We start from the raw sequence: 27,206 nt of genomic DNA, 5'->3' as shown, positions 1-27,206 counted from the left end.
CTGGTAATGGCTAACTTCACATTCCTGTTCAAACATGGGTGCTGTCAAAAGTGAAGTAGCAACAGTTCAGTTCCGTAAGCAGGAAGTGACACATTTAACACGCGCGCAGACTTCCACCGTCATCATATTTAACTTGATGATAAAATTCGAACAATCTGGTCTAGAGTGTGTTGTAACCAGCTGAATGAAGTTGTGTTACTGAGAAAGCAACAACACTAGTGTCTTACTTCCCTTGTGAAGCCACGGAGGTTATGGTGACAGCCTGGCAATCTGCCCTGGGTATGCAAGTCACCCTGAGGCGCAGATCTGAGGTCGCTCCAACATTTCATTTCCAGCCATTCATTCATTTTTTTTAATCTGCCAGCTTTACTGTAGCACTGGGATTCATATGTTTCTGAGCCATAAGGACCAACATGTTCACAGAGTCCCATTATGGGGACCAATCAAGACCCCATATGGCAAATCATTACATTTTTACCCAGGGTTAGGTTTAGGTTAATGTTAGGATTAATTGAACGTTTATGTCAACACTAGGTTTAGGTTAGGTTTTGCCTATGTTTGAGTTAGGTCTAGGTTTAAGGTTAAGTCTAGGTTTAGGTTAATGTTAGTATAATGTTAGGTTTGGGTTTGGTTAGGAAAGTTGTAACTATGGTAAAGTTTAGAGTAAGTCGCCATGAAATTCATTTAAGTCACCGTACTGTCCCCTGAAGTCATGGAGACGTGTGTGTGGTCATTCGATGAAAGATGTGAACTGTGTGACGTCACTGTCAAGTCAGGAGAGGCTTGAAAGACGAAAGTAGTTGCCATGGGAAGTTGGTGGTTTAAGAGTGAGTAGAGAGAGCTACAGTAAATGTCAGGTTGTGTCTCAAACATAAACACACACAGGTGAAATCCCAACCCCACTGGCTGACTCTTATGTGCTGAGCAGTCAGGTCATAACCACCCTCCAGTTTCATGAAAAGCTAAAGTATTAAATTGACCTGTATAGTGTTATTCTAGCTGAGTTTTCAGGACAGTCACTGTGCAGGAATGCTCTATCTCTGTATTTGCTGTGTTTGCTCATGTGCTGTTTGTTCAGTGGCTGTTGATGTGAAGTTTGACCTGTTGCTGTGCTGAAAGCTGCGTCCGGCATGAAGGACACGGCCCAGGCAGATAAACTCAGACACCTCGCAGACTCAACAGCCCTATTATCTGCCCCTGAACCCGGCACAGTCCCTCTCGGGCCATTTCTTTGGAATCGGCAGCACCAGTTACAGGAATTTCCTGCACTTTCAGAGTGTGCTATTCTACTGAGAGCACTCTATTTGAATAGTGGAGGGCAGTGCCCCAGTGGTGTCAAGTGTGATCTTGTTTGCTTTTGATTTTCCCTTTGTGGAAACGTTGAAACTATAAGCGCTTTCTCATTGCTCGGGAGCAATGGAGGAGTAAAAAAGGGAGAGCGCTTTGAAACGGCTCCGGGTGTTACGTCAGGTCGGAAACGCTGCACATGTCACGGGGGCCCTTGTCCAGCTGTCACTGCCCTCAGCAGCAGATGCACTGCACACTTTGGCTGGTGTCGAATGCTGCCAGGCTCACCTGTGGCCCTCAGTTAAAGGATTTAACAGTTTGCCTTGTCTTCTCTTACTTGAGCAGGTTTGAAGTTGCCATGAGCTAGTGCAGCTCCTGTTCCAAACCTGCCTGTTTGGAATGGGATGTTTGCTCCTGGGATACCTCAGAATTATCAGAATTGTGAGTCCTTCTCAATCAGTTCTACAATACTGTCCCTTTTTATTGGTCTGGGTCCTGGACGTTGTTTGAAGAGCTTTTTATAAACAGTCTATTGCGCAGAGTGATGTTAGAAAGTTTGCTACCTGGTTTATCTGCAATGCAGACGTTATAGTTTTATAGATTTGATAGTTTAATGATATTGAACATATCGCGTCTCCAAACCGCACCATATTAGACACTGCATCTACCTGGACCTCAAAGAATACATGTGCCGGGTGTGAAGTCGATAAGAGGAACGGCTTGATACATGGATGTGTTTCACAGACAGACAGACAGGCATTTTTAGAACATGTGCATGTACATGTGTTCCTGAGTAAATAACTGCAGAGACACTCATTCTCTTCCTGTCGCTGTCCAATCCTACACAATGACCCTGCGCCCTCACTGATGCAACTTCCCTTCCTTTCCTTCCTCTGCATCATCGTCATCGTCACCATCAGCAGTCACATCGGGCCTTCAGATGTGATTCACTTGTGTTTCCTGTGACCGCTCGCCAAGTGAAAGCTGCTGAAAAAGTGCTGGATTTGAATGAAAGCCGGCCCCTTCAAGCAAAACTGCTTCGTTTTTTTTCTCGTTCAGTTTTAGCCCCGAGCGTTGTCGCCATTGTATTCTGTCGGGGTGGGGGGTGGACCGGACTATTGTATGGCCTTTTGAACGGGGTAATTTCAAACAATACTTTAAAATGGAGCTCATTGGCAGTTCCTCTGTCTTTTGTTTACCCTGGGCGTTCCTCTTTGACTTTAATCTCACTTCAGCTCTACATGAGTCAAAACCAGGAAACCATTGAGCACAAACACAGAAGAGTCTGCTGCTCATATTTAATAAACCATCACAGTACAACCTCTGACATGTGCTCTCTAGGAAAACCAGCTTTGAAAGACGATGGCTGTGTGTCATGTCACTTTAAATCTTGTTAAAAGCAGTTTAAAGACTGTCATTATGACACATGTAACACTCATGAACTGTAGTGAGATGGCATGATCACGTCTGTTCTCACACCTCCGGCAGTTCCTCTAGGTTCCTGCATCTATTTGTATCTATTTGAGTATGTTTAAACTGTGGTATTGCTACTTGTACTTTAAAGTGAAGGTTCCAAGTACATCTGCACATAACATTAGGGGGGGAAAAAACACCTGATCTAAACTTTTTGTAAGGTTTGTTTATGAGTAACTGTGGTCTGTACTTAAACAATTCAAATACCTGTTCCTAAGAGGTTATGTTTATCGACAGTCTGCATGTTGTTTTGTTTGATAGTAAGCAAGATCCTGCTTAAACTACAGGACGGATTTACATGAGACTCGGTGGAATGATGTGGTATGGGTCAGGGAAGAATCGTTTTCACTTTCGTTAGCTAAGATAGGGCATTTTTGTGAATTTCTTTAAAGTATACTGCAGATCTGGATCAGGGGCGGATATGTGACTTTCTTTTTCCATTTCTATATCATGGTGACATAGGGCATTGGCCTTGGTGGAGGTAAGTGCTCTTCAAGGGCCCTTCTAGTTTGCTGGACATTTTCAGTGCATATTTAAAAAAAGCCCTTCCTCATCACCTAGAGGAAGGAAACTCAAATTTACTGTCATAATCCTCCTCTGTGCACCCTGTATAACACTGTATCCTCCAATTGCCATGGGCAACAGGACAAAAAATAAGCCAACACACCCTTCTGCCTAATCTTGAGCAAGCAATGCTTGAGCTATTCATTATAAGGTTCACATTTAATTCAGTCTTTTCTTTGTTTCATAAAAAAATAAAAGAAATACTGTGTCATGTGAAAACTCACAGTTGTCTTCACAGGCATTTCCTGTCTGCAACATCCACTACTGGGACACACAAAGGGTCTTCTGCACGGGGTGGAGGGGCCGGAGCTGCTAGCTCAGAAAGTCTTGGTTGTCATGGGGCCGGTTTAAACAGTGTTGTAAAAGCAGCATGCACCGTGACATTCAGCGTCCAGGCAGTTGTGAGCTCGTCAGAATCTGTCGCACATTGTACATCCCTCCCTCCCGCCTCGGACAATGTGCTAATAATTATGGGGAGCCCGAGGCCCGTGTTTGCGTTTGGCGGGGAAGTAGTGCAGTGGGAGGGTTGTGCGCTGCAGCAATAATTCAGCCTCAGAGATGTAATTAACGGAAGATGTACATTGAAAGTATAGCTTTTTCACATCCTTTAAAAACAGTTTAAACAGAAAATTTGCAACTAGGAGCAGGTAAAGAGGCGTATAATAAGGTGCAGAGCTCATACCCCCCGTCAAGGCCCAACAGCCCTTAAATTCAATCTAGCTCAACCAAATTTCACACACTCATCAGTTCTCTATGCCAGTTTATTTTTTTTAAAGATCCATGAATTGTTCAAAACATCACAACAAGTGTTAAGGGAAATTCCTGGGTCTGTCTGCTGATCTGGATATGCTCCAGATTTAACACGTTCCTCCCTGACCCATCATGTTTCATGGTAATACCTACAGTAGTAATATATCCTGAAGTTTCGGCATAATCTTGCTTCCAAACAAATAAACAGAGAGGTTAAAAAGGGGTACCACAACAAAAGCGAACACCAAGCCTCCACAGATGACCCCCCGGCTCCATGGACTCGAGCAGCCGACACGCCCAAGCACACAACGTCCAGGTACGCCAGAGCCCAAGCATGAAGAGACAGGGAGTCAGGAGGCCTCCAACGATTGCAACCAGTTCCTTGTTGCTTGAGTTTTGCTTCTAAAGTAAGGCCACATTTGATGTCATTCAGAGTGTTAGAGGTGCAGGAAGCTCTCATCAAAATTCTGTAGGAAATGCCACTAAAAGTAATGCACTAGAATTCGTATGAATTCAACGTAATCGTGAGTCAGGAGGCTGGGGTCACTTGACCTATGCGCTTCTCTCTCTTCGTGAAAACAAAAAACATGGCAGACATTCATTTTATTCTTTATGGGAAATTAAATCTTTTCATCGTTTAAATGTGTTTTTGATCAACTTTGAAGCAGCGCATTTGATTTTGATTTTCATAATCTTCTTTCAGATGGTTTGTAAGATCTTTTGTTGTAGTTTACTTTTGAGGTTTACAGCTACTTGATTTTGATTTTAAACAGCCTGGACAGGTAAGAGGAAAGGTCTTTCAGAATCAACACTGGTGCACACTCACGGAACTTATGAACATAACATGTCGGGTCAGCAATATTTTTCATATACCTTCCAAGGTGGTATATAGACCTGATTTATGGATTTTGTCCCAATCAACCGTTGAGCTAAGACCTGTTGATATTTTTTTATATACAAAAATACTTTTCATCTGAGATACAGTCCCAAACTGATGAATACATTCTGAGCAGCACTTTCGTTTGTGACAGGAAGTGACATATGCTGCAACCTTCCTGTGTGACACTTGGCACGCTACAGCAACAGATGGACAAAATGAGATTAAAAAAAATAATGATATGCAGCATACTGTAGTAGAGATAAGAACAACAGACCGAGTGCCTGGTTCTAAAATAAATCAGTAAGGACGGGGGTGTAAGTATTGTTATTCTGATGCTAATTATATGTGTGTTAAACAGCTCTGTAATTACAGACTGATTTTCTGCATTGCAACTATGAAATAGGAAAAGTGAGGATCCTAGTGTGTGACTGCTTCGAATGCAAGCCTGGTCAGTAAGAGTCAAATCAACAACATGTATATCTCAAATTATTTCCCCCTTCTGAGCAGTGATGAGAGATGCAACAAGTGTCTCAGCCACTCTTTAGAAAGCTGTTGTAATAAACCTGGTTGAACCCAGGTTAAAGGTTGAAATTCACACATTGTGTAATTATTAATAGGACTGCTGGAATTCTGTCTGGCTGAACAGGGAGCCAATTATTCTCAATGCCGCTCGCTCGCTCTCTCCCTCAGGTTCCTGTTGGCAACCCTCCACTTACACAGACATAGAAATAGTTATCGATACCACAACTTTCATCCATAAATAAAGCACAAACACCTAATCCCAAAATAACCCACCACGCACAGCCTCCCCCCATCGGCTCTTACTAATGACCTGTCTGAGGAGCCATCTGCTTTCTTGTTCTCATGGCTCAGCTGTGTGTGTGTGTGTGTGTGTGTGTGTGTGTGTGTGTTTGTGTATTTGTGTGTGTGGGGCGTCTGTGATCATGTACATGTAAGGCAGGTTGCTGGCAGGTGCTACATGGAGCTCAGTGACTTGTGAAGGGACTCAGTGTGCTAAAAGCAATTGTCTCAGCTCACTGGTCACTGTTTAATTTGAGCTGAAGTGATCCAACTAAAAGGCCTTATGATCTATAAAGGCCGCTTCATGCACTGGGACAAGGTTTCCTGTTGTCCCTGCATTACAGGGTTCAAACGTTCCTCGGTGTTCTATTCAATTTTTGTGATAGATCGTCCGTGGGTTATCTTACTTTGAGGATCGCAGGGGGAGCTGGAGCGAATCCCTGCTGATATTGAGCGAGAGGTGGGGTCCATCCTGGACAGGCCGCCAGCATATCACAGGGCTATGAAACAAACTCATCCACACATCTTCCAGTCTCTCATTAACCTAATCCCCACACCGCATGTCTTTAGACTGTGGGTGGAGGAGGCCGGAGTACCCGGAGACAACCCACGCAGAGAACACGCAAACTCCACTAAGTAAGAGGCAATAGTGCTAACCACTGCCCCAAGGCCCAACAGCACCCTTATGAAACAACCATTTAAAGTCACTCGATCCAGATTTCCACTTGGATCTGCACCAAAGTGCACACACTCATAAATATCAGTCCACTTAATATTTCATCTCCATCCATGAATTATTCTCTGCATCCTTCCATTAAGTTACATGGTAATCCCTAATGTAGTTCTTGTCTAATCCTGGGAACTAAAAGACGGACAAACGCACCAGGATGAAAAAGCTCTTTGAAACCGAAATACTGGAATACATGCACTGCATTTCCTCACCAACAGACCACAAAGGTTGTCAGTCACATGGGCAACAACTTTATTTGCTCCATTGTTTCTACGAGGCCGTCACATGACTTCCTTATCTCCTGCCTCTCACATGATCTCACACTTATGCACAGTGCAACTGCCACTGTTTGTAATGCCATTTTCAGTGTTTTGCGACAAACCTGCTTGTGTACACAATTAGTCCCCCCTGCAGGCGGCCACAAAATCACTGGTGTATCCTGTTGTGTCTGTGTGCACACAGATGAGTGTAATATGCTGAGCCATCTGCAGCATCATGTCTGCTCCATGCAGGAGACAGCCGCCCCCTCAGGTCCAGGGAGTTTGTCAAATACACATACAGACAGACACACAGACACTCCCGGCATGCAACTGTGCACTCATGCATCACAGGTAGGACAGGTAGGTTACAAGCAAGGCCACAAACTCTTACACAAAACCCGAAGTGATGCCTGTGCACAGTGCACGAGAGGAGAAAAACAAAGCATGACAATATGGTTTAATAATAACTGCTGTTATCCTGCTAGGTGTGCACGACTTCAAAAAGGTTTTGCCTCAGCAGTTTAGCTGGAACTACACACAGAGGAGACAGGGCTGCTAAATGACAGAAATACCTTGTCTTTGTTTGCGCTTGTCTCTATGGCAACGCTTACAAAGACGCTGCAGCAGATGGCTGTAGCACGTCTAAGTGGTTCAAATTGATCTATCTCCACTCCTTACACACCATTCTTCTACAAATATCTGGTTTCATCTTTTGAATAATCGTCAGGTGATAATTCCAGAGCGACGAGATAGGACCAGAGGCATCTACGTATAAATAGTAGGAAAGAAAACCAGAAGTCCCATTAATCATGAGCTGTGTCCAATTGTGTACATCACTGAAACAGGCTCCTGAGCCAAAATACCAATGCATTAAGAGCATCATGCAATTATATGTGTACAAACGTGTTTAAGAGGAAAAAAATTTGAATCTATTCATCTTCTCTATTTAATAATGTGATTTATTATTTTGTTCTCATTGACTTTCCTTCATGTTGTTCTTACATGCATACATACACTTATAATTTGAGAATATACAAGGACGTGTGCTGTATTAGTGTCTATCATGAGATCCTCTTATATTTCAAACATGCAGGAGAAGAGTTCCTCCAAGAAATGTCCATATTTGTGTATATTCGGCACAAGCATCCACCTCTAAATTATCACCGGCCACCCCTTCTCCTGCGTTTTGCCTGACTTGAACTACAGCCTGAGAAAAGCTACATAACGATAGCAGGGGTAATGCATTCCGCATGTGCACAATTAAGGCCCAGGGTCTGATCTGCCGTGGTCTAACCAAATATGGTTTTTAGACATCTTGTGTTATGCAGCAAGGTCATTTTATACTACAAGCTTTGCTACAGACAGACGGGGTGCAACTTCCTTTGCAATTGGCTGCCTATTCATGCAAGTGGATTAAAGAATTTATAATTATATATTTTCTGAACGGTGAATACAACAGTCACTGGGCTGCAGCCACAGCAGCAGAGATTTTCACTCTTGTGAATCTGTCCGGCTGATGAGGCCGTCACAGAACAAAACTCAATCAGAACTGTCTTATCCAATTTCCTTTAATCAATCAACATCATTCTGTGTTCAAAGGACACCTTTGGTGGGAGATCAGAGGACACCATGGAAAGACAGTGTACATAAAAAGCTTCCCTGTCTATTGGTTGCAGTGGGGTGATGTGATCAGGAAGACGGTTTATTAACAGAGGAGACTCGCTGCAGCTCTATAAGAGAAAAGAAGCATCTGCCAATTCTAAGTATCCTTAAACAAGTTGAAACAAGATGAAACCTCCTCCTGCTCTACAGCTGGACATGTGCTATGACCTCAGTGAAATGAGGAGTTCTCTGTTGGGGATCGATTATGTTTTTTTGTGTTTTTGTTCCTCTTTATTAGATCAGAGAATTCTTTAAATTCCTGCTAAGGTGAATCAAACATATAATCCCCAATGGTCTAAAGTGGATCCCTGCCCTGCTGATTGATTATGATGAGCATAAAAGTAAGGGGCGCGGTCCGGATTTTTTCCATGCGATGGAGGCCAATCATTTATTTTGTTTTATGCTGACATCCAGCCAAACAAGTACCGGGAAAGACAGAGAGAAAAGCAGAGAGGAAGAGGCCGAGAGCAAAAGCGAGGGATGAAGGGAGAGAGAAAGAAAGAAGTGAGGAGGGTGTGACCTTAATCCTGCAGAGGGAAAGAAACAAACGTACATGCACGACACATCTGGTCCATCCAGTTTGTACTTGGTGATGTGTGCTGGCAGTTAAACTTGTGATACACTCTGAGTCAGCACTGGGGCTGGTTGATCAGTTTCTCTGTGACTGCAGTGGGCTGTCATTCACGGAACAAGGGTGTGGTTGTTTGGTTACTGAAGCCCATTCATGACTCATGACTCTTTTAGGGTCATCAACAGTTTTTTTCTTCTTTTCTTTTAAATTACATTTGAGATTATTCGTCTATCTTTGTATTTTGATTGGCATGGGTCAGGGTCATCCAGTTTTTTAATTATTACATATGGTTACATATGAATACATGTATTAATATCATTATAACAGCACTTTAGCTAATGTGTTAGCAAGGGCGCAGCCATTGCCATTTTGAAGTTGACGTCATATCTGTGAATTTGCACAAGCTATTATTAAAGTGACACTGACACAATTGTTAGCCAGTTCCAACACCGTCGCCTCACACTGCAAGGTCATGCACATTATTGCATGGGGCCTCCGTGTCTTACCCTGCACACAAGCCACTACACGTTCCACCCGCACTCCAGGACACAAAAGTAGGCTACTGTTCCAGGTGAGGGCGGCCATGCCACCGGGGAGACAGAGCAGATTCTGTTAATGACACCACTGATCTGGGTTCTGTCCAAAAAAGCCTGTAGGGAGGGCTTCGCTCTCTGTCTCATCAAATAACAATTAGCTGCAACAAGCGGCAGGGATGTTGGAAGGAAAATGTGACAACACAACCGCTGTGTCTGAACAGAAGTGCAGACAATAATCCACCATGTTGGAGTAAGTAGCTCCATTTCACTAACTTTATCCTAAAACTGGAAAGATATACTTCGCAGCTGAAGTACACTGCCCTCATGTGGTTAGCACAGCACTATGAGTTAATACACACTAGGGCTCTCTCTCTCTCGTTGTATGTGTGAGTGAGTGGGAGACCACATGGCCCTGGTTTTAATAGTGTTTGTGTTAAAGTTCAGGATAGGTGTGAATTGGTCATGTTTAAGGTTTGGAATAAGGTTTTGGTTATGCTGTCCACAATGAATGGAAGTCAATGCAAAATCCCAATAGGGTTGGCTGCCCAAACCTGTGTGTGTGTGTGTGTGTCTGCCCGTGTACCTATATGTTTTTGTTACCTCTTTTTTTTGCCTAGGACAGTTTCACATACAGTGCCTTGCTTAAGTATTCACCCCCCTTGGACTTTTTCCCATTATGTACTGTTACTAACTGGAATTCAAATAGACTTAAATAAACTTTTTCCCGTTTGATCAACAAAACATGCATAGTACTTTGGAGGTGCAAAATAAATTTTATTGTGACACAAACAATAATGAGAACAAAAAAGTTGACATCTGTTGGGTGCATAAGTATTCACCCCCCTGTGTCAATACTTGGTAGAACCCCCTTTCGCTGCAATTACAGCTGCAAGTCTTTTGGGGTATGTCTCTACCAGCTTTGCACATCTAGAGATGGAAAGGTTTGTCCATTCTTCTTGGCAAAAAAGATGAAGCTCAGTCAGATTGGATGGAGACCGTCTGTGAACCGCAATCTTCAAGTCTTGACATAGATTCTCTATTGGATTGAGGTCTGGGCTTTGACTGGGCCATTTTAAGACATTAACATTCTTTAATCCAAACCATTCCTTTGTAGCACTGGCTGTATGTTTAGGGTCATTGTCCTGCTGGAAGATGAACCTCCGCCCCAGTCTCAAGTCTTTTGCAGACTGCATCAGATTTTCTTCAAGGATTTCCCTGTATTTGGCTCCATCCATCTTTCCCTCTATTCTGACCAGTTTCCCTGTACCTGCTGAAGAGAAGCATCCCCACAGCATGATGCTACCACCACCATGTTTCACTGTTGGGATGGTGTGCTCAGGGTGATGGGCAGTGTTGGGTTTTCGCCACACATAGCGTTTTGCATTGAGGCCAAAAAGTTCAATTTTGGTCTCATCTGACCAGAGCACCTTCTTCCACATTTTTGCTGTGTCTCCCACATGGCTTCTGGCAAACTCCAAACGGGATTTTTTATGGATCCCTTTCAACAATGGCTTTCTTCTTGCCACTCTTCCATAAAGGCCAGATTTGTGGAGTAGACGACTAATAGTTGTCCTGTGGACAGATTCTCCCACCTCAGCTGTGGATCTCTGCAACTCCTCCAGAGTAACCATGGGCCTCCTGGTTGCTTCTCTGATTAATTTTCTCCTTGTCCGACTCTTCAGTTTGGGTGGACGGCCTCCTCTTGGTAGGTTTGCGGTTGTGCCATATTCTTTCCATTTTCTTATGATGGATTTGATGGTGCTCAGAGAGATGTTCAAAGCTCTGGATATTTTTGTATAACCTAACCCTGCTTCATATTTCTCCACAACTTTATCCCTGACCTGTTTGGTGAGCTCCTTGGTCTTCATGATGCTGTTTGTTCAGTAATGATCTCCAACAAACTCTGAGTCCGTCACAGAACAGGTGTATTTATACTGAGATTAAATTGCAGACAGGTGGACCCTATTTACTAATTATGTGACTTGCAAATGTGACTTGTGAATGCAATTGGTCGCACCAGATCTTTGTTAGGGGTTTCACAGTAAAGGGGGTGAATACATATGCACTCGACACTTTTCAGATTTTTATTTGTAAATAATTGTGAAATCCATGTAATATTTCCCCCCAATTCCAAATGATTGTGTAGGTCCATTACATAAACTCACGATGAAATACATTTTAATCTGTGGTTATACCATGACAAAATGTAGAAAAGTCCAAAGGGGGTGAATACTTATGCAAGGCACTGTATATATTTTGATATGATATGGACAATATTTGTCATTTCCATTATATTAAAAGCTGATGTTTTGGTTTATAGGCCTAGTATTTGTGTACTTGTACTGATATATTTGTGAGGACCAGTTTGAGCATAGACCTTATGGAGGGAAGATTTGATTTTAGGGTTGGGGTAAGGTTCCTCCATGGTGGAATGAGCTCCCCATGGACATCCGGACATCAGAAAGTTTACACATCTTCCGCTGCACACTAAAAACATAACTCTTCCGACTATACCTTGAATTCAAAATACAAACAACTTTTGAAACTAACAATTTAGTAGCACTTAAATAGCACTTACTAACAGCGCTTTGTAGTTTTGCTTTATTTTTGGAGAAATGGTACTTTCTCGATTCTTGTTGTTCTGGGTTTGTACTCTCGGGGTTGAATGCACTTATTGTGAGTCACTTTGGATAAAAGCGTCAGCTAAATGTAACTTAATGTAATGTTAGGGTTAGGCTTAGGCATTTAGTTGTGATAGTTAACAATGTGTATGTGTCTTGAACTAAATCTGTTTACAAAGTTCTGCACGTAATTACTAATAACTGTTTGTGTGCATCTATTGTTAAGAGGGCCAGTTTTCGTTCAAAACCATCATTGTGAGGACATTTTGACGTTGTGAGGACATTTTGGCTGGTCCTCATAAATTCAAAGGGCTGTTTGACGGTTAAGACTTGATTTTGGGTTAAGAATTAGGTTTAGGTTAGGGTTAGGGGTTTAGTTATAGGTTAAGGGGCAGACTAGGGAATCTATTATGTCAACGAGTCCTCAACTATAAAGTGACGTGCATGTGTGTGTGTTTATGTGAGGGAGGGTGGGAGAGAATGAGAGATGGACAGTGGGCTCCAGTCGGCCTACATCCGTGTCCCAACTCCCACATGAGATGCAGACAGGGGGAAGAGCGGGTGTCTGGTCGGGGGGCGCAATGGTGACCCACATCCTTACACCACACCCCCTCCGTGCATCTCTTTACGTCAGCCTCCATAAGCACCCACGAGATCAGAGCGGCACGATTTCCACACATTAAAACCGGAATGCATTCTCGTGTCACTTTAAACGCACCAGGACGCGTTTACGTGCCGGCAGACGTGGGCACTTCCTCTGGATTTTTGAAATCCCTCATTTTACTCCATCTGTGGGAGCCAGCGTCTCCTCAAGGCTGCGTCCATGTTCTGCTTCCACAGGGGTGTTCACACGCAGAATAGTATCTAAATCTTGAAGGACTAATATCTACTTTGCTTTGGCCCAATAATGAATCGTTCAAACTTTGATACAAAGCTTATAATTGAATAATAATCCTTGTAGAAGTGATTGAATCAACTATTTAAAGAAGATTTTCGAGCGACCACCCCTTCATGAAAAGGTGGTGCGCTCCACTCCCTGGCGTTAGCCCTTGTTGTATCCGATGCTACTGAACAGATTCGCCGTGGTACAAACTCGCTCCACACTGACACAAAACCCCGGAAAAGATGCTCCTTCACGGGACTAAAACAAGAAAACACGCCGCCAGAAGTCCCGGGAAACTTTACCGAACTGTGGGCAAACTTTGAGAGATTTTAAACCCACATACCACTTGTCTACAGTTTGCGAGGAGTGGGTTAGCATTGTTTTATCTCACCACCACTGTTGCCATTGGACGCGGACACAGACACATATATATATATATTCTTTTTTTTTAATTATTTTCCTTCTGGAGCAAGTCCAGTCTGATGAATTCACCGAAAAAAGACGGAGACGACGATGTGCCCGTTAAAGACCCGGTGAAATATGGCGAACTGGTCATTTTGGGGTAAGTCTCCCTTTTTGTTTTTTTCTTTAACCTGGAGCTATAGTAAGAAACGTGTGGGATGGAGAAACCCTCCGTTAACCTTGACTGTGTAGCATTAGCATCGGCACAATAAACCCACAGATGACGTGTGAGCTCTGGTTTGTTCTTGTTAAAATAAATGGCTGTTAGGGTTTTAATCGGGCTGTAAACCTTTATAGTACCAGCTCGTTTATTACACACCACCGTCTTTCACCACCGCCAGGGAGGTGTAGTAATGTTACAAACTAACTTTATCACAGGAAGCCATGTTCTCTTCCCTGTGGGGGGTTTCCAGCATCACGTATGCTGTTTATGTGTGAGCTACATACATGTTGTAGCCATGGTACATGAGGCCACACAGATGTAGCCGCTTTTTCATCAATGGTTGTGTCGGGGGTGGTGGTGGAGGGGGGGGGGGGGGGGGGCTGGATTGCTCTGCCTGAAAATCCCAATGATGTCATACTATGCTGGATCTGCGATAGTGAGGCAGAGGAGGGTGATATCATGGTGTGGAGGAACATGCAGGTTGCAATGTATGATTTAAAGCCTGTGTAGTCTGTGGCTGAAGAAGACGGCGCTTGCATCCAGATGACCATCCATGCTGAGGAGGAAGAAGAGGAAGGAGAGGCAGGAGGAGGAGGAGGAGGAGGAGGAGGAGGAGGAGGAGGAATAAAGCCTCTCATCATCACCAGCCACACAGTAGGGCCGGATGTGCTGATGACAGCCACCAGCTTCCACAGAATTTCCCACCCCTTCATCCTCCACGCTGTGAATGGTGGTCCGCAGGGACCAGAAATGCCACAGGACACACACACACACACACACACACATGCAGAGTCACGCAGCGCTTCCTGTGTATGCCAAAGATAACTGACCTAATGGCCTATTGCTTCCCCTCTGGCTGAACGTGGAGTTAGGAGGCTGTAGGCCGCCTGTATCAGAATACTGATTAGTTCTCCTCCCCGTCATTTGACTCTGTGAACAGAGCAGGCCTTCACACCCTCTGAAGAGGCCGAGGAAATGATCATTTAATGCAAATGATAGATTTCTAGCCATGCAAAATACACACAAGCACACCCTGCGGTTTGTGGCAAGATGCTTAATGTGCCTCTTCGATTGTAGAAAATGCACTTTGTGTTGGCTCACTTTTAAACTGTAATGATTGAGGTATGGTTTGAATGATGGCCAAAGGCTTGTGGGTTATGATAGCTATCCTCCTTGTGGGCCTACACTTGACAGACTCTCTGGTGTTATTGTGTTATTAAAGCCACATACAGTATGTTAAAAATACCTCGATCTTATCAGGCTGTTGGCTTTGAATATCATATTATTACATAGGTTATCAACTATATAGATCAGATTTATTATGATTCCGGCCGTTGACCACCCTCTGTCCTCAGACATACAGCAGGTAACTCCCAGCATCAGAACAGGCTGTTCTCTAGTCTGCTTCCTGTCCCATGTCATGTTTTCCTGGCCCGTTTTGGTGCAAGTGTGGTTTGAATTTGCATCTGTCGGCCTTGATGATCGCATGCAACGTGTGGTGGATTGCAGTTTCAGTACGACCATGTGATCTTTGCAGTGGCTGCCTGCCATCGCTCATTACCTTAGTTAGCCTGGACACTGTGCATGGCGGCACGGCCCCTGTCCCAGCAGCCCCCGGCATCGCTCGATCCACCTCTACCCCGTGTCCAGCTCCCGTTGCCAGGCAAACACCCTCTTGTCTTTGCTGGCTATCTCCCCCACACCTTTTTATCTCAGCCACAGCCCCTCTTAACAGTCTCAGTCGCATTCCTCTGCCTTACACCCAGTCCTTTCTCCGCCAGCCTCTCTGTGTTTTGCTGAGTGCTGACTTTTACAGGAGCAGCTCTCCTCGGTGCCTTGCCCTCAACAAAAATAAACCCTGTGTCGAGGGGCAGAAGGAGTGAATATTTTATATTGTGCTTTATGTATGCACACATGCGTGATGCAGGCCGTGGCTGCCCAGCACACTTCACATAGCTCTTACTGTGGCCTTTTCCTCCGACCCCCATGCTCGCTGTACCTCTGCCCTTTCTCCCTCCATATCCTTTCCCTGCCCTTATACTAATTTCATTCATTTAGCTTAAATTTTTCTCTCTCTAATACTCAGGATAGTTTCTGACTGCTTTTCTTTCTCCATCAAGGTGTTTGCCACCTTTTCGCTCTCGATAAGCTGATTTTCTCTCCTGTGCCCTCTTATCCTCGGTCCCATTTCATATCTCATGCCTTCGAATCAGAACCCTCAGAGCTCTGTCCTCATATGTCTGTCTTTACTGACCCAGTCCTCCTCTTGTCAGACGGCATTTGAATTATCAGGCAGGGCAATCGAGGGAGCAGGCAGCACTGAGTCATCCTCCTTAGTTGGACTCCACATTTAATGTCAAGTACATGCAGCCTGTTTGAAGGGTTTCCACGTAGAATGCCCAATCATCTCAGCATCACCCCACTGACTCTCTGCCCTGCTCTGGTCGTGTGGTTGTTGTCAATGAATGCTGGCCCTGAGATCCATAGAGGTTTATTTCATTAAAACGTATATAATGCCAATAAACTTCTCTTAGACAAACAGACTTTTACTAACAAAATGTACTAGTGAAACTGAAGTCAATAAACAATGTGTCATGTTAATTTACGAAAGATATGGGCAAAACATTTGGTTTGGCTAAATACATCAAACAATTATTTTAGTTGAAAATTAATCAGCCTTATTTTTTTCCATCAACAATAGTTATATATCAACCCCGATACTGAAAAGACGTCCGGAGAGTACCCCCCACACACACACACACAGACTCAATCGAATCTGCTCCAAAAGGGAATGAATTTTTCCTTCACCCATGCCCCACCCTTATCAGTTTAGTAGTTTTTACAAAAACTCAAAATATTGACCTTTTTAAAGAGATCGATCTAATACTTGGCCTAAAAATGCGTTTATCCGATAAACCACAAATGACATAATATACTTATAATTTCAACCTTAGTTCAGATGAATAATTCACATTTTTTGGTTTTTAACTAAGACTAAGACTAAAAATATGGCTTTAACACGGCTTAATAAAAAAGGACCTAGTCCAGATTTCAGTTAGTTCTGACATTAGAGTGAAGTTAACATGATCATTACAGAGTTATTTAAATTTAAAAAAAAGGAAAACTGAGAATATATTCATGTTGGATTTTAAAAGGCTCTCTCTAGAAAACATTATTTACCAGTCCTAAAACTCTTTATGTCCAAACTAGAACACGTACTCAAAGCGCACTGCAGCTTAACTGTGATTGTGTTTATAAAGTTATTCAAGCTTGCTGAAAATGCTTTTCACTTTAAATAGAAGTTAAACAACAAGCTAGCTCCACTTTTTTCAATATGCAAACAAGATCACTGTGTTTTTCCTACCATGAGGCATTCTCCATGATACAAGATGAATGTGTGAACTTGTGTACGTGTTGTCTCTGAGTTGTATTCTGGTCTCATCTGGTTCAATTGGGTCTGATGTCCTTATTTCCGTCCTGTGCTTTGTCTTTCCGCAGGTACAATGGTTCTCTTCCAAGCGGAGACCGGGGGCGCCGAAAGAGTCGCTTCGCTCTGTACCGAAGGGCCAAGGCCAATGGTGTCAAGCCCAGTGCGGTGCACATCCTCTACACGCCCCAGGACAGCAAGGTACATGTGTGTTTGCTGTGTGTTTTATCAGCGTGAAGCATTCCTTTCCTTCCTGTGACTCCCTTGTCTTTCCTTAATGGGCCAGAGGATGGATGACTCAGCATGACGACTGGTGTGTGTGCTCTGTCACTTTCTGACGTATATGTGTGTGCGTGCATGTCTGCATTCATAAATGGGGACAGAGAGACGATGAATTAAAGAAAAATTGTTTAAGACAGGTTTTACCATCATGCGGCCATTGTGACATGCTACTAACACATTTAACATAACATGACCTTGTTTTTACAATTATGAATTGACCATGTTTTCTTCAGTTTAGTTTTTCTTGGAGTGTGTGAATTTTGAAGAGATAAAAGACTGTCCCAGAAGATGAGCTCATCCACTCATCCTGCTTGCTGTTGTTGTTGTTGTTGTTGCAGGCCGTACACAGCAGGGGGCAGCACAGCATTTCTTTCACCTTGTCCCGTAACCAGACAGTGGTGGTGGAGTACTCCCATGATAACAACACAGACATGTTCCAGGTAACACATTTGAAACTCAAAACAGGGTCAAATGTTTCTATACAAAATGTCTTGAAAAATTGTCGGTACGGTAACTATAAACATTTTCCAAAATTTGTGATCACATGCGTTTTTTCTCCCAAAATATGCGGTTATATAATCTCATCAAAGCAGTACTTATTGTCAGACGATTATTTTGGTTCAGATCCATTAAGAAGTAAAAATAAATTCTTGTGTGGAAAATGTCCAAGAAAGTCTATTTTTATACACCAGGTTTTGCTCATATAATAGTATCACTGATTAATTGTTTTCCCCAGAAAACAATGAATCTTTTAATCAAGTTACCCAGTAACCACAATCATCAACAGTATATTAATAGACAGTACACCACTTTTAATTCTGAATATCACTTCAATCATCATTTGTTTTGATAAATGTTCTTCATAAAGCGCTTCTCTGTGTCTGCCCCCGCAGATCGGACGCTCCACAGAAAGTCCCATCGACTTTGTGGTGACAGACACCTCTGGAGGGGGGAAGGAGGGGGAGGACCCCTCCATTGCTCCCAGCACCATCTCACGTTTTGCCTGCAGAGTCGTGTGCGAACGCAGCCCACCCTACACTGCGCGCATTTACGCCGCAGGCTTCGACTCCTCCAAAAATATCTTCCTAGGAGTGAGTACACTGCTATTCCAGCCTATAGAGGTGTCTGATAAGAGGTGTGTTTTTGGAATCAGGATTGTAGCTGTTTGAAATATTGACAAACTCAAGGTGTGTGTTTTCGATAGATGGTTCACACTTAAGGATTCGTGACCGCTTTGGGACACAGATGGGGGCTCGTGATATGATTTCTGTAAATCAATTACAATTTAAAACCATTTTTAATAGAATATTTTAGCCTTAATTGAAAGATTAAAAGTAGTATTCCAATCTAAGAGAAAACCATGTATGTGATATTGTTTGTGCCTGTGACCACTGAGGTGATTATAAGCTTATTAGTCATAATAGTTGCAGCAGGTTAATTTAATGCACCATAGGATATATTGCAACGTGTTCACAGGGGAGAATTTTTTGCAAACTAGCTCAAATCATATCCTCTGGGATAATAGGGTCCTTAGTCACTGGGGTCAGGGGCTAAAACATTTAGGAAAATCTGAGCTAAAACCATCGTTCTATGACATCATGTATCATTTATACGCGCTCACGTCTGTGCCTACCCAGGAAAAAGCAACCAAATGGAAAAACCCAGATGGACACATGGACGGTTTGACCACCAACGGGGTGCTAGTGATGCATCCAGAGGGGTTTCCAGAGGAGCCGAAGCAGGGGCTGTGGAGGGAGATCTCTGTCTGCGGTGATGTCTACGCCCTTAGGGAGACACGCTCTGGGCCCAGCCGGGGCAAACTGGTTAGTCACCACTGTTTACGTTGCCACGTCCGTATTGCTTTTTGACCCCATGAAGGTTGTGTGAGGTTTATTTTGGGTTTGTGTGTGTCTCTGTATCCAGGCAGAGGGAGAGAGCAGCGCACTACGAGACGGTTCCCTGGTTGACCTGTGTGGTGCCACCCTGCTGTGGCGTACGGGCGAGGGGCTCATGCGTGCGCCCACCCTGCGTCACCTGGAAGCACTTCGACAGGAGCTCAATGCGTCCCGCCCCCAGTGTCCTGTCGGCCTCAGCACACTGGCCTTCCCCAGCCTGCCACGCAGCCACAGGTCAATCTTTAGTGCTTGTTCATACAATGGATTGTGTGTTACCTTCATGTCTAAATTACTAACTACTACTGACAAAAAACGTTGACGTTTTCCTGTAGCCTTGAAGAACGTCAGCCCTGGGTCTACCTCACTTGCGGCCACGTCCATGGACGCCACGACTGGGGCCAGAGATCTGAAAGGGAGGAGCACCCAGGGGAGGGCGAGGGCTCTACAACCCGCCGAGAATGTCCCCTGTGCAGGAGTGTGGGGCCCTACGTGCCCCTGTGGCTGGGCTGTGAGCCTGCTGTGTATGTTGACGCCGGCTCTCCTACTCACGGTTTTGTTCCGTGCGGTCACGTCTGCTCAGAGAAGACAGTCAGGTACTGGGCAGAGACCCCACTGCCCCACGGGACCCACGCCTTCAGACCTGTCTGCCCCTTCTGCTCCAGTGCCCTCAGCACCCCCGGCTGGACGCGGCTCATCTTCCAGGGCCCCATCGACTAGTCACCACAGCAGCCACTATAACAACAACCATTCATGTCGCAAATATTGGTCAGTATGGAAAGGTAATTAAGTTGGAGTGCTTAACGTAATTTTCGCGTTATTAAAGCATTTGTGTTCTGCAGTCAGTATTCAACATTGTCAGCAAACGCAGCTCCAAGCTGAAGAATCCTGTGTCTTGTTTATCCTTCAGCCGCTGTTAATTGGTATACGATGATGAGGATATTGGCAGAATATTCCATACTGTCATTTGAACAGTATTTATTCTGAAATACCTGATGTCCTCTTCTCTGTTATTCAAGAGTCTGCTGGTTTTTATTTAAAACCAACGCCTCACAAGCCGATTTACCCAGAAACCTCTCTGAAAACACACACAAGAGCGTGAACTCCACCATTAGGTTTTGTGTGAAGTGTCTCACTCAGTGAATCATGAATTCTGACATGAAAGTCTCCACTTTCAGATTTAATATCCAACCACTTTCACCTTCATTTGCATTCTGACTTCCTAGCTTACCCGAATGGCCAGCTGATTCATATTCAAAGCTGCACTCAACAGGCTGTCTGATAAGTACCTGTGTTAAATGAGCGAGGGATCAAAGGTTGTTCCATGAAGAGGAAATGATTAACCACTTTTAAAATCATTGTTTGTATTCAAATTTCCATTTAGCGTGACACCTATGCACAGGCCCACTATAAACGAGACCCCCCTGTTTATCATTATCTTTGAGTTAGAACCTGCAGACTCTTTGATTAGCACTGAAGTACCAGTAAGGACAAGTCTTATCCAGATTATCGAGCAGACAAAGGATAAACAAGGGCTGGGAATAAAACTGGGTAAACGCCACTTCATAACCCCCTAAAGCAATAAAAGCACTCTCATAGATAAGCTAAATGTTGTGCTATGTTTAGCCAAGTGTTGTGTCAGCGCTGGTCACATATAACAAGGCTGAAATGGTTTCCAGGTTAAGGGCTCAACCGGAGGCGTGTTCAATACCACAATTCATTTTATTTCTACATAAGGTCGTAGACCAGGTAACCAGGTATCTTAGTAAGTGTGATGTAACCAAAGGCTGACCTTTTAAAGCAAGCAACTGAATCAGTGAAAAAAATATATTTTTAAATCCTTTAAAATGCATCCAGTAGGGGGGGCCATGGATCTAGTGATAGAGCATGATGGCTGCAGGGCTGTCGGTTTGATCCTCGGCTCCCCTGAACCCAGGTTGTGTCAGAAACGACACAAAGATCATGCCAAATCACATATGTGGATGTTGATCCACTGTGGCAACCCCATCAACTCAAATACATGAAGCAGCCACATCATGCCGACAGAAATCATGTCATCACATACAAGCATTTAGGATTGTTAAATGAAATTGAACACACTTCTGGTTACTGAATTCTGCTTAACAGGCTCTGCGTTAGTGTGACGGAGCGTCTGAGCGGTTTGACCTAGCATAACCTCAAAAGAAAACTTGTTTTTTGTTTGTTTATTTCAAAGAAAACTATTTTGTTAGGAAACGGGGAGGGGAATTATCCGGGGAAGCGGGGAGGAATTCTTTTAGATGTTCGGTGTTAAAATGAAAAAAAAAAAAAACTATTTTTCTAACAGATAATTGGTTTGAGTTAACCGTTGTTACTCAGTGTAAGCAAAGTTCTGTATGTTTCCGATTATTCTCGTGTGGTAGATGTAGGAGAGCTTGTGAGTGAGAAAAAAACGTTGCCAACACTGTGTCCAACAAACACACGTTAACACACTGCTACCATAACACATTGCCCAGACAATGAATGTAGCCAAATACTCAGGCTATGTTAAGCCTTCCCTGGTGCTCATATTGAATGGTCTATATTGTGATACTATTTTTGTAACTGAATATTATGGTGTAGCCTGGTGAACTAGCTCAAAAGAGTCTGATGATTTCAATAATAGCCTCAAGTGTGGAAGACGTATAATTGATAACACACACACACACACACTCACGTGGAATTTGTGTCTCGCTTGCATGTGCTGAACGTACACATACAGTATGTACACTACACAGACACGTACTCCAAAAAACTTTGCACAGTGGATTGCCAACCTGTTATTCATGCTCAGAGGGTTTGTTGCAGACCAAGATGTCTTCCACGTACTCTGCTGTCAAAACTGCAGCATTTTAGTTTAGGGGTTATATTCTTTTTATTTTTATTTTTTTTGGAAGACGTCTTTAAAAGAAACAAAGACCGAGAGCTTGAGAACAAAAACCTCATACTTGATAGATGTGTGACATTTGTGAATGAGAACCATCAAATCCCAACTTGTACTACTATGCTAATATTTTCCACCAAAACCAATTCACTGCAGAGGGATGTCCACGTCAACGCGTGTTTACATTTTGTATTTAGACCAGACTGTAAATAAAGATGGACGACCTGTCTCCACATGCTTCCAATTTCCAGAAACGGAGCCAAAATACCTTTTGTATGAACGCCGCTTTCTTTGCATTTGTAGCCAGGGTCTGCGTCGTAGCGATTGGGAGATGGAGATAAGGTGTCGAGGTCGATTTGTGCACTTGACCAATCGTGAGTCTCGTTTCCTGTATGGTCACACACAAGTGAATATTTCAGAGATGAACTTTGAATCCAGTTCACTACAAACCTGTGTGAGTGAGAATGGTAATAAAACAGTAGCTTCTTATTTCGCTTCACATTCATATATGTGTGACCAGACCCATATACCGCGATCACGGTGCTTTGGCTTCACTTTTGAGGAGCTGTTTTGTCATCCATCTTTATATTCAGTCTGATTTTAGCCGCTAGTGGAACCACTCACGCTACCAACAGTTCTCAGAACCCTTTATTTTTCCATGTGAAGTCTAAATACAAGATTTAAGCTCGGCTGAATGCGTTGGACAACTGACTCAGTGTTGATAATTACTGTCGCTCAGGATTGGTGATTTCAGATTCACGGCGGGCCACGCCCGAAGGTAGAAGACACTTTGAGACTAGAGTTTAAATAACAGCGAGATTCATACTGTGTAGCAGAACCGATGTGAGACGAGGGTAGAGAGAGAAGATCTCCACAGGTCCAGGTTCAGTCCCTCACGGGACTTACTGCAGTACAAGGCAAGGAAAACATCTCGATCAGCTGCCCTTTACTACGCACGCCAAATCCAGTGAATCCTGCTTTTGAAGATGACGTAATTAACAGTTAATGTAACGCATTGGCATGTGGATGGGAGAAGCGTAGCAGCACCCTCATTGGCTTCTTGTTTAGCTCACTCTTCTTTCACTTCTCCTCTGCTCTATTCTTTTATTCAAACCCTCTGTGGGTTACAGGTGTCCATATGCAATTTCCCTTTTTTAGAATTTGTTTTTAGAATTTAGTGAAAGAGTCTGACGCATAATGTATTTTAGCGTGGCATCAGGTTGTTTAACACCACCAGTAACATCATTAGCTCGTCCCTAAGTTTCTGTTTTATTACATCTATCGATTGATCCTCATGCCACATAGTAAAACCTCATTCTCCTCAACTGAGTAGCTGACACTCCTTCTACAGGGCAAAACCTCACAGTTAACAATGCATTCCTTTAAATACATCTGTGTTTTGTACAGCTATTTTCTATTATTTTATATCATATTCTCCTGTAATTGTCCGGTGCACAGACAATCGCTATACACATGTCAATAAACCTGTTAAAAAGTTGAACCTGCTCCGTCTGTTTTGTTGCAATATTAATATGCATTTAATTGTGTTTAAATGAAGCCAGAAGCAAAGTTCACTTCTATTCCAGCAGAGGGCGCTCTCTACCAGCTCCAAGACTGACTGCAGGCCCATGATGAGGTTGCTTTCAGTTGCATCACCTCTTTACAATAATCAAGCGTTGTAATGAGCAGCTTTGGCAGTCGCACATGTGATGAGACGTGTAAAATTACCCAACGCAGAGCAATTTAAAGAACTTGACACCTCGCAGAAGAATCCAGGATGAAAGAGCTGCTGGGAGGGACGCTGCTCACAAGTCTGTTCAGGAATTGTTTCACTGCAGTAGAGGCTTTTTATCTCTTTCAACGATTAGGAAGCTTATTTCAGGGGTGTCTCACTTACAGATTACATTTAATCTTTTCTAAAGCGGAGGTGGGAGAAAACCAAAAGCACGCCGAAACTGTAGAAGAGACTTTGAACAAAGTTAATTATAGTACATGTTGACATTTTACATGGTTTTCCACTTAGTACAATGCAAAGCAAGCACATGCCCAGGGCTATGGAGCCAGTGGAGGCCCTTAACATTTATTATTAGTATTTGCATTTTGGAAAATATGGGGAAATCAGGTGGTATGATTATAAAATTGCTTGAACATGTTCTAAATTAACAGATTATAGATCATATTAGACTTTATCTGATGTTTCATGTTAAAATAAATATTATTTCAAAGTGATAAATGCTGTGTGGTTGTGGGTTTCCCCATTGGGCACACTCAGTGCATGTGTAATATTTGCATGTGAGAGTAGGGGTCTTTGTAAAGTTTGGGTTCAGGGCTCATGGTTATAATGATTTTACAACTGCTGTTTGCTGTGTTTGGAAGTTTATAATGAGTAAATGTTCTTGTCAAAGCCAAAGAGGTTATGTTTCAAACATTATCGCAGATCTCTCAGGTAATAATTCATGGATCTTGATGAGATCTGGTATATTTTGGAAATTGATATCTATTATGTGTGATATTTGATGCAGCTTGATTGAATTGAAGGGGACTGTTGGGCCTTGGCAGAGGTGTGTGCTCTAAACTGAGCCCCATTGTAGTAATGAGGAGGAAACTCTTGATATTGTAACAGGCCAGAGAGACGGGATGGTTGAACCCAGAAACACAGTTTATTCTTGATGTCCGTGCTGGATTACAGGTCGGCCCTGGTCCCAAAAGCCCCGGGTTCACTGTATCAGGTAGTTTACGGTTGAACCATGAGTTGTAACTTTGTTCGACTAAAGCATTAGATCACCTGACATGACGGAGACTTGGCCGCATCTCATAGCTGCACTTCATCTGTAGCACGTCCACTGACACTTCTAGCACTCATCGTTTTATAAAGGCAGGGGAATCAAGGTCTGGGTACTGATATTATTATTATTTTTTTTATTTGCCTTTATTTAACCAGGTCGGTCCCGTTGAGATACAATGACCTCTTTTCCAAGGGAAGCCTGGCCAAGACAGCAGCATACAAAAAATGTCAACAGTCACAAGACACACAAAAATCACATAACACAGATCAAATAAGATAAGTTCCCTGTTCCCTTAAGATAAGGCAACAGGACTAAAGCTCCGGATTCCCACCAAAACAAGAACAAGTGCGGTATGAAGCCGCTCCAATTTCTCTCACACGAGTCTTCAAAGTTTCAAGGTTTATGAGCTCCTTTAACTTAAGAGCTGGAGGGAGGGACTGGGTGAAGACTGGGAAATAGGACACTGATACTTCCTGGTGAGGTGACACATTTAAAGATAAAGCCGACGGCTGGGTTGCCTCATCTCTTAATATCCAGGACTTGTCTCGAGGAGGGGTCTTGTGTAAGAATCCATTCACAAGACCATAATAGTCATTTCAGGTGATTCTTTGTTCGAATGATGTGTTTCTAAATTGATTTGTGTCAAATCAGATTATCACAGTTTGAACTCAGGACCGTGCAACCAACCACCTTTAGGTAATATAGTGCATTCTGCACAGTGTGGAAAGGAACAGGGCCCCAGCAGTTCTCTCTCTCGCCCTGCGGCTCCCATGCAGGTTTATACGGCCATGCTCACTGTGTGTGTGTGTGTGGGAGAGAGTGTGTGTCAGGGGACATAGCATAGATGCCGGAGGCAGGGTTTAAGCAATACAGTTGAATTCTCTCTGGAGGGATTTGTAGGTTTTGATCCCAGCTAATTAATGTGAAACCCTCAATGGGAGTTATGATATACGTGACTGTAGAGTTTGAAGATGACTCTCCTGTGAGTGTGTGTGTGTTTGTGCATACACATTTGTGCACTTGTGGACCATGTGAAAGCATCTGAACTGTGTGTGTGTGTGTGTTAGCGTGTTAGCGTGTGTGTTAATCAGTGTCTCTGAAATCTGTCCCCTCTGAGGACTCCCTCTGAAGGTAGCAGGGGGCACTCCCACCATTGTTCCACCAATCCACCCATTAACTACAAACACTTGGAAACTTTAATTAAGCCGAGGCCACAGACGATTAATTAACTTTAAGACTTTCACTTCTTTTTTCTCTTCCCTTACACACTCTCGCTATAAGTCGCCGAGCCATAGAAAGTGTTAATTTAGCCACATCATTTACAAATCCAATTAAAGCCAATATTAAGGCACCACAAGCTGCTGTCCTGTGTTCTCCAGTCTGTGAACATTATTCTCTTTTGTGGCCCGACGAGCGGTGGATGCCAGCGCACGTAAGCCGAGCAGAAAGTATTAAACGGGGGTTAAGAGTTGTAATAAGTTTGATTATTTTATGGAGTTTATTATGCTGTGTTATCCTGTTAGGGAGGTGATGTTGTGGCAGCGGGATGTGTAATCCCGACCCTCTCCCGCTCTGCCGTCGTCACATGTCACAGTTTAGTGAAGGGAGGGCCCCGACCTGGATGTGGCTGAGTGAGAATACGAAACGGGTCTCAACACCTGCCACACACAGCTCCTTCAGGTCTGCAGGAATATACGACAGCAGCAAGGCACCGTGGAAGTCATGTGCAGCCTGCTGATGGTTCAGTTCATTCACTCTGTCTTCTATCAAACCACGAATCCCTGTAGACACTACATTATTTCAGCAGTTTACTCTGAATGTCACATACAATAGTAATAAGGCTGAGTGACACTGAGGTCACATCCTCTGGTTTTTCTGCTAATTCTTCGGTTGTAGTGACGTGACCTGACTTTACATCCCATAGTTTTAAAATAACTGCACATGGAGTGGTTTTAGGTTTGGATCTTTCAAATGTGACAACTTTTAGGTCAATAACTACAGAGTTTAATAGCTTGAAAAATACAAATACTTCCCCAAATTTTACTGCAATGACAAATGTTGTTTTCAAAATAAATGGATAAATTGTGTTCACATAACTTGGGAACTATAATTTGAACAAATGCAATTAATTTGTGTTACCAATTAACATGATTTTTCTTTACATTCATTTTTTGCAGCTATAGCATAAAAGGAGAAGAAAAAACTTATAATTATTAGAAATGAAATCTCTAAATATTAAAATGGAATTAGAGACATGTTTTATGTGAGATTTTA

At 43.2% G+C, this 27,206-nt stretch overlaps 1 protein-coding gene across 1 annotated transcript; it reads left to right on the top strand.

Annotated features, from left to right (window-relative positions):
* The first annotated feature begins 12,911 nt into the window (after positions 1 to 12,911).
* Positions 12,912 to 23,647, top strand: LOC128460470 (E3 ubiquitin-protein ligase pellino homolog 2). Its single transcript, XM_053445682.1, has 7 exons — positions 12,912 to 13,580; positions 17,142 to 17,271; positions 17,691 to 17,792; positions 18,246 to 18,443; positions 18,990 to 19,175; positions 19,276 to 19,481; positions 19,580 to 23,647. Exons 1-7 carry the CDS (start codon positions 13,501 to 13,503, stop codon positions 19,962 to 19,964), a joined length of 1,287 nt encoding a protein of 428 aa, XP_053301657.1. The 5' UTR covers positions 12,912 to 13,500; the 3' UTR covers positions 19,965 to 23,647.
* Positions 23,648 to 27,206: the final 3,559 nt, after the last annotated feature.

Source organism: Pleuronectes platessa, chromosome 17, assembly GCF_947347685.1.
Source record: "Pleuronectes platessa chromosome 17, fPlePla1.1, whole genome shotgun sequence".
NCBI lineage: Eukaryota > Metazoa > Chordata > Actinopteri > Pleuronectiformes > Pleuronectidae > Pleuronectes > Pleuronectes platessa.
The sequence above is the reverse complement of the archived record's forward strand: the minus strand, read 5'-3'. Positions and strand labels throughout refer to the sequence as shown.

What these genes read in the sequence shown, in the direction of transcription:
- LOC128460470 (XM_053445682.1), top strand. Translation starts at nt 13,501, where the DNA reads ATGAATTCACCGAAAAAAGACGGAGACGACGATGTGCCCGTTAAAGAC. An exon ending in ACAACACAGACATGTTCCAG is followed by an intron (nt 17,793 to 18,245) that starts GTAACACATTTG and finishes CTGCCCCCGCAG; the next exon opens with ATCGGACGCTCCACAGAAAG. An exon ending in GGCCCAGCCGGGGCAAACTG is followed by an intron (nt 19,176 to 19,275) that starts GTTAGTCACCAC and finishes CTCTGTATCCAG; the next exon opens with GCAGAGGGAGAGAGCAGCGC.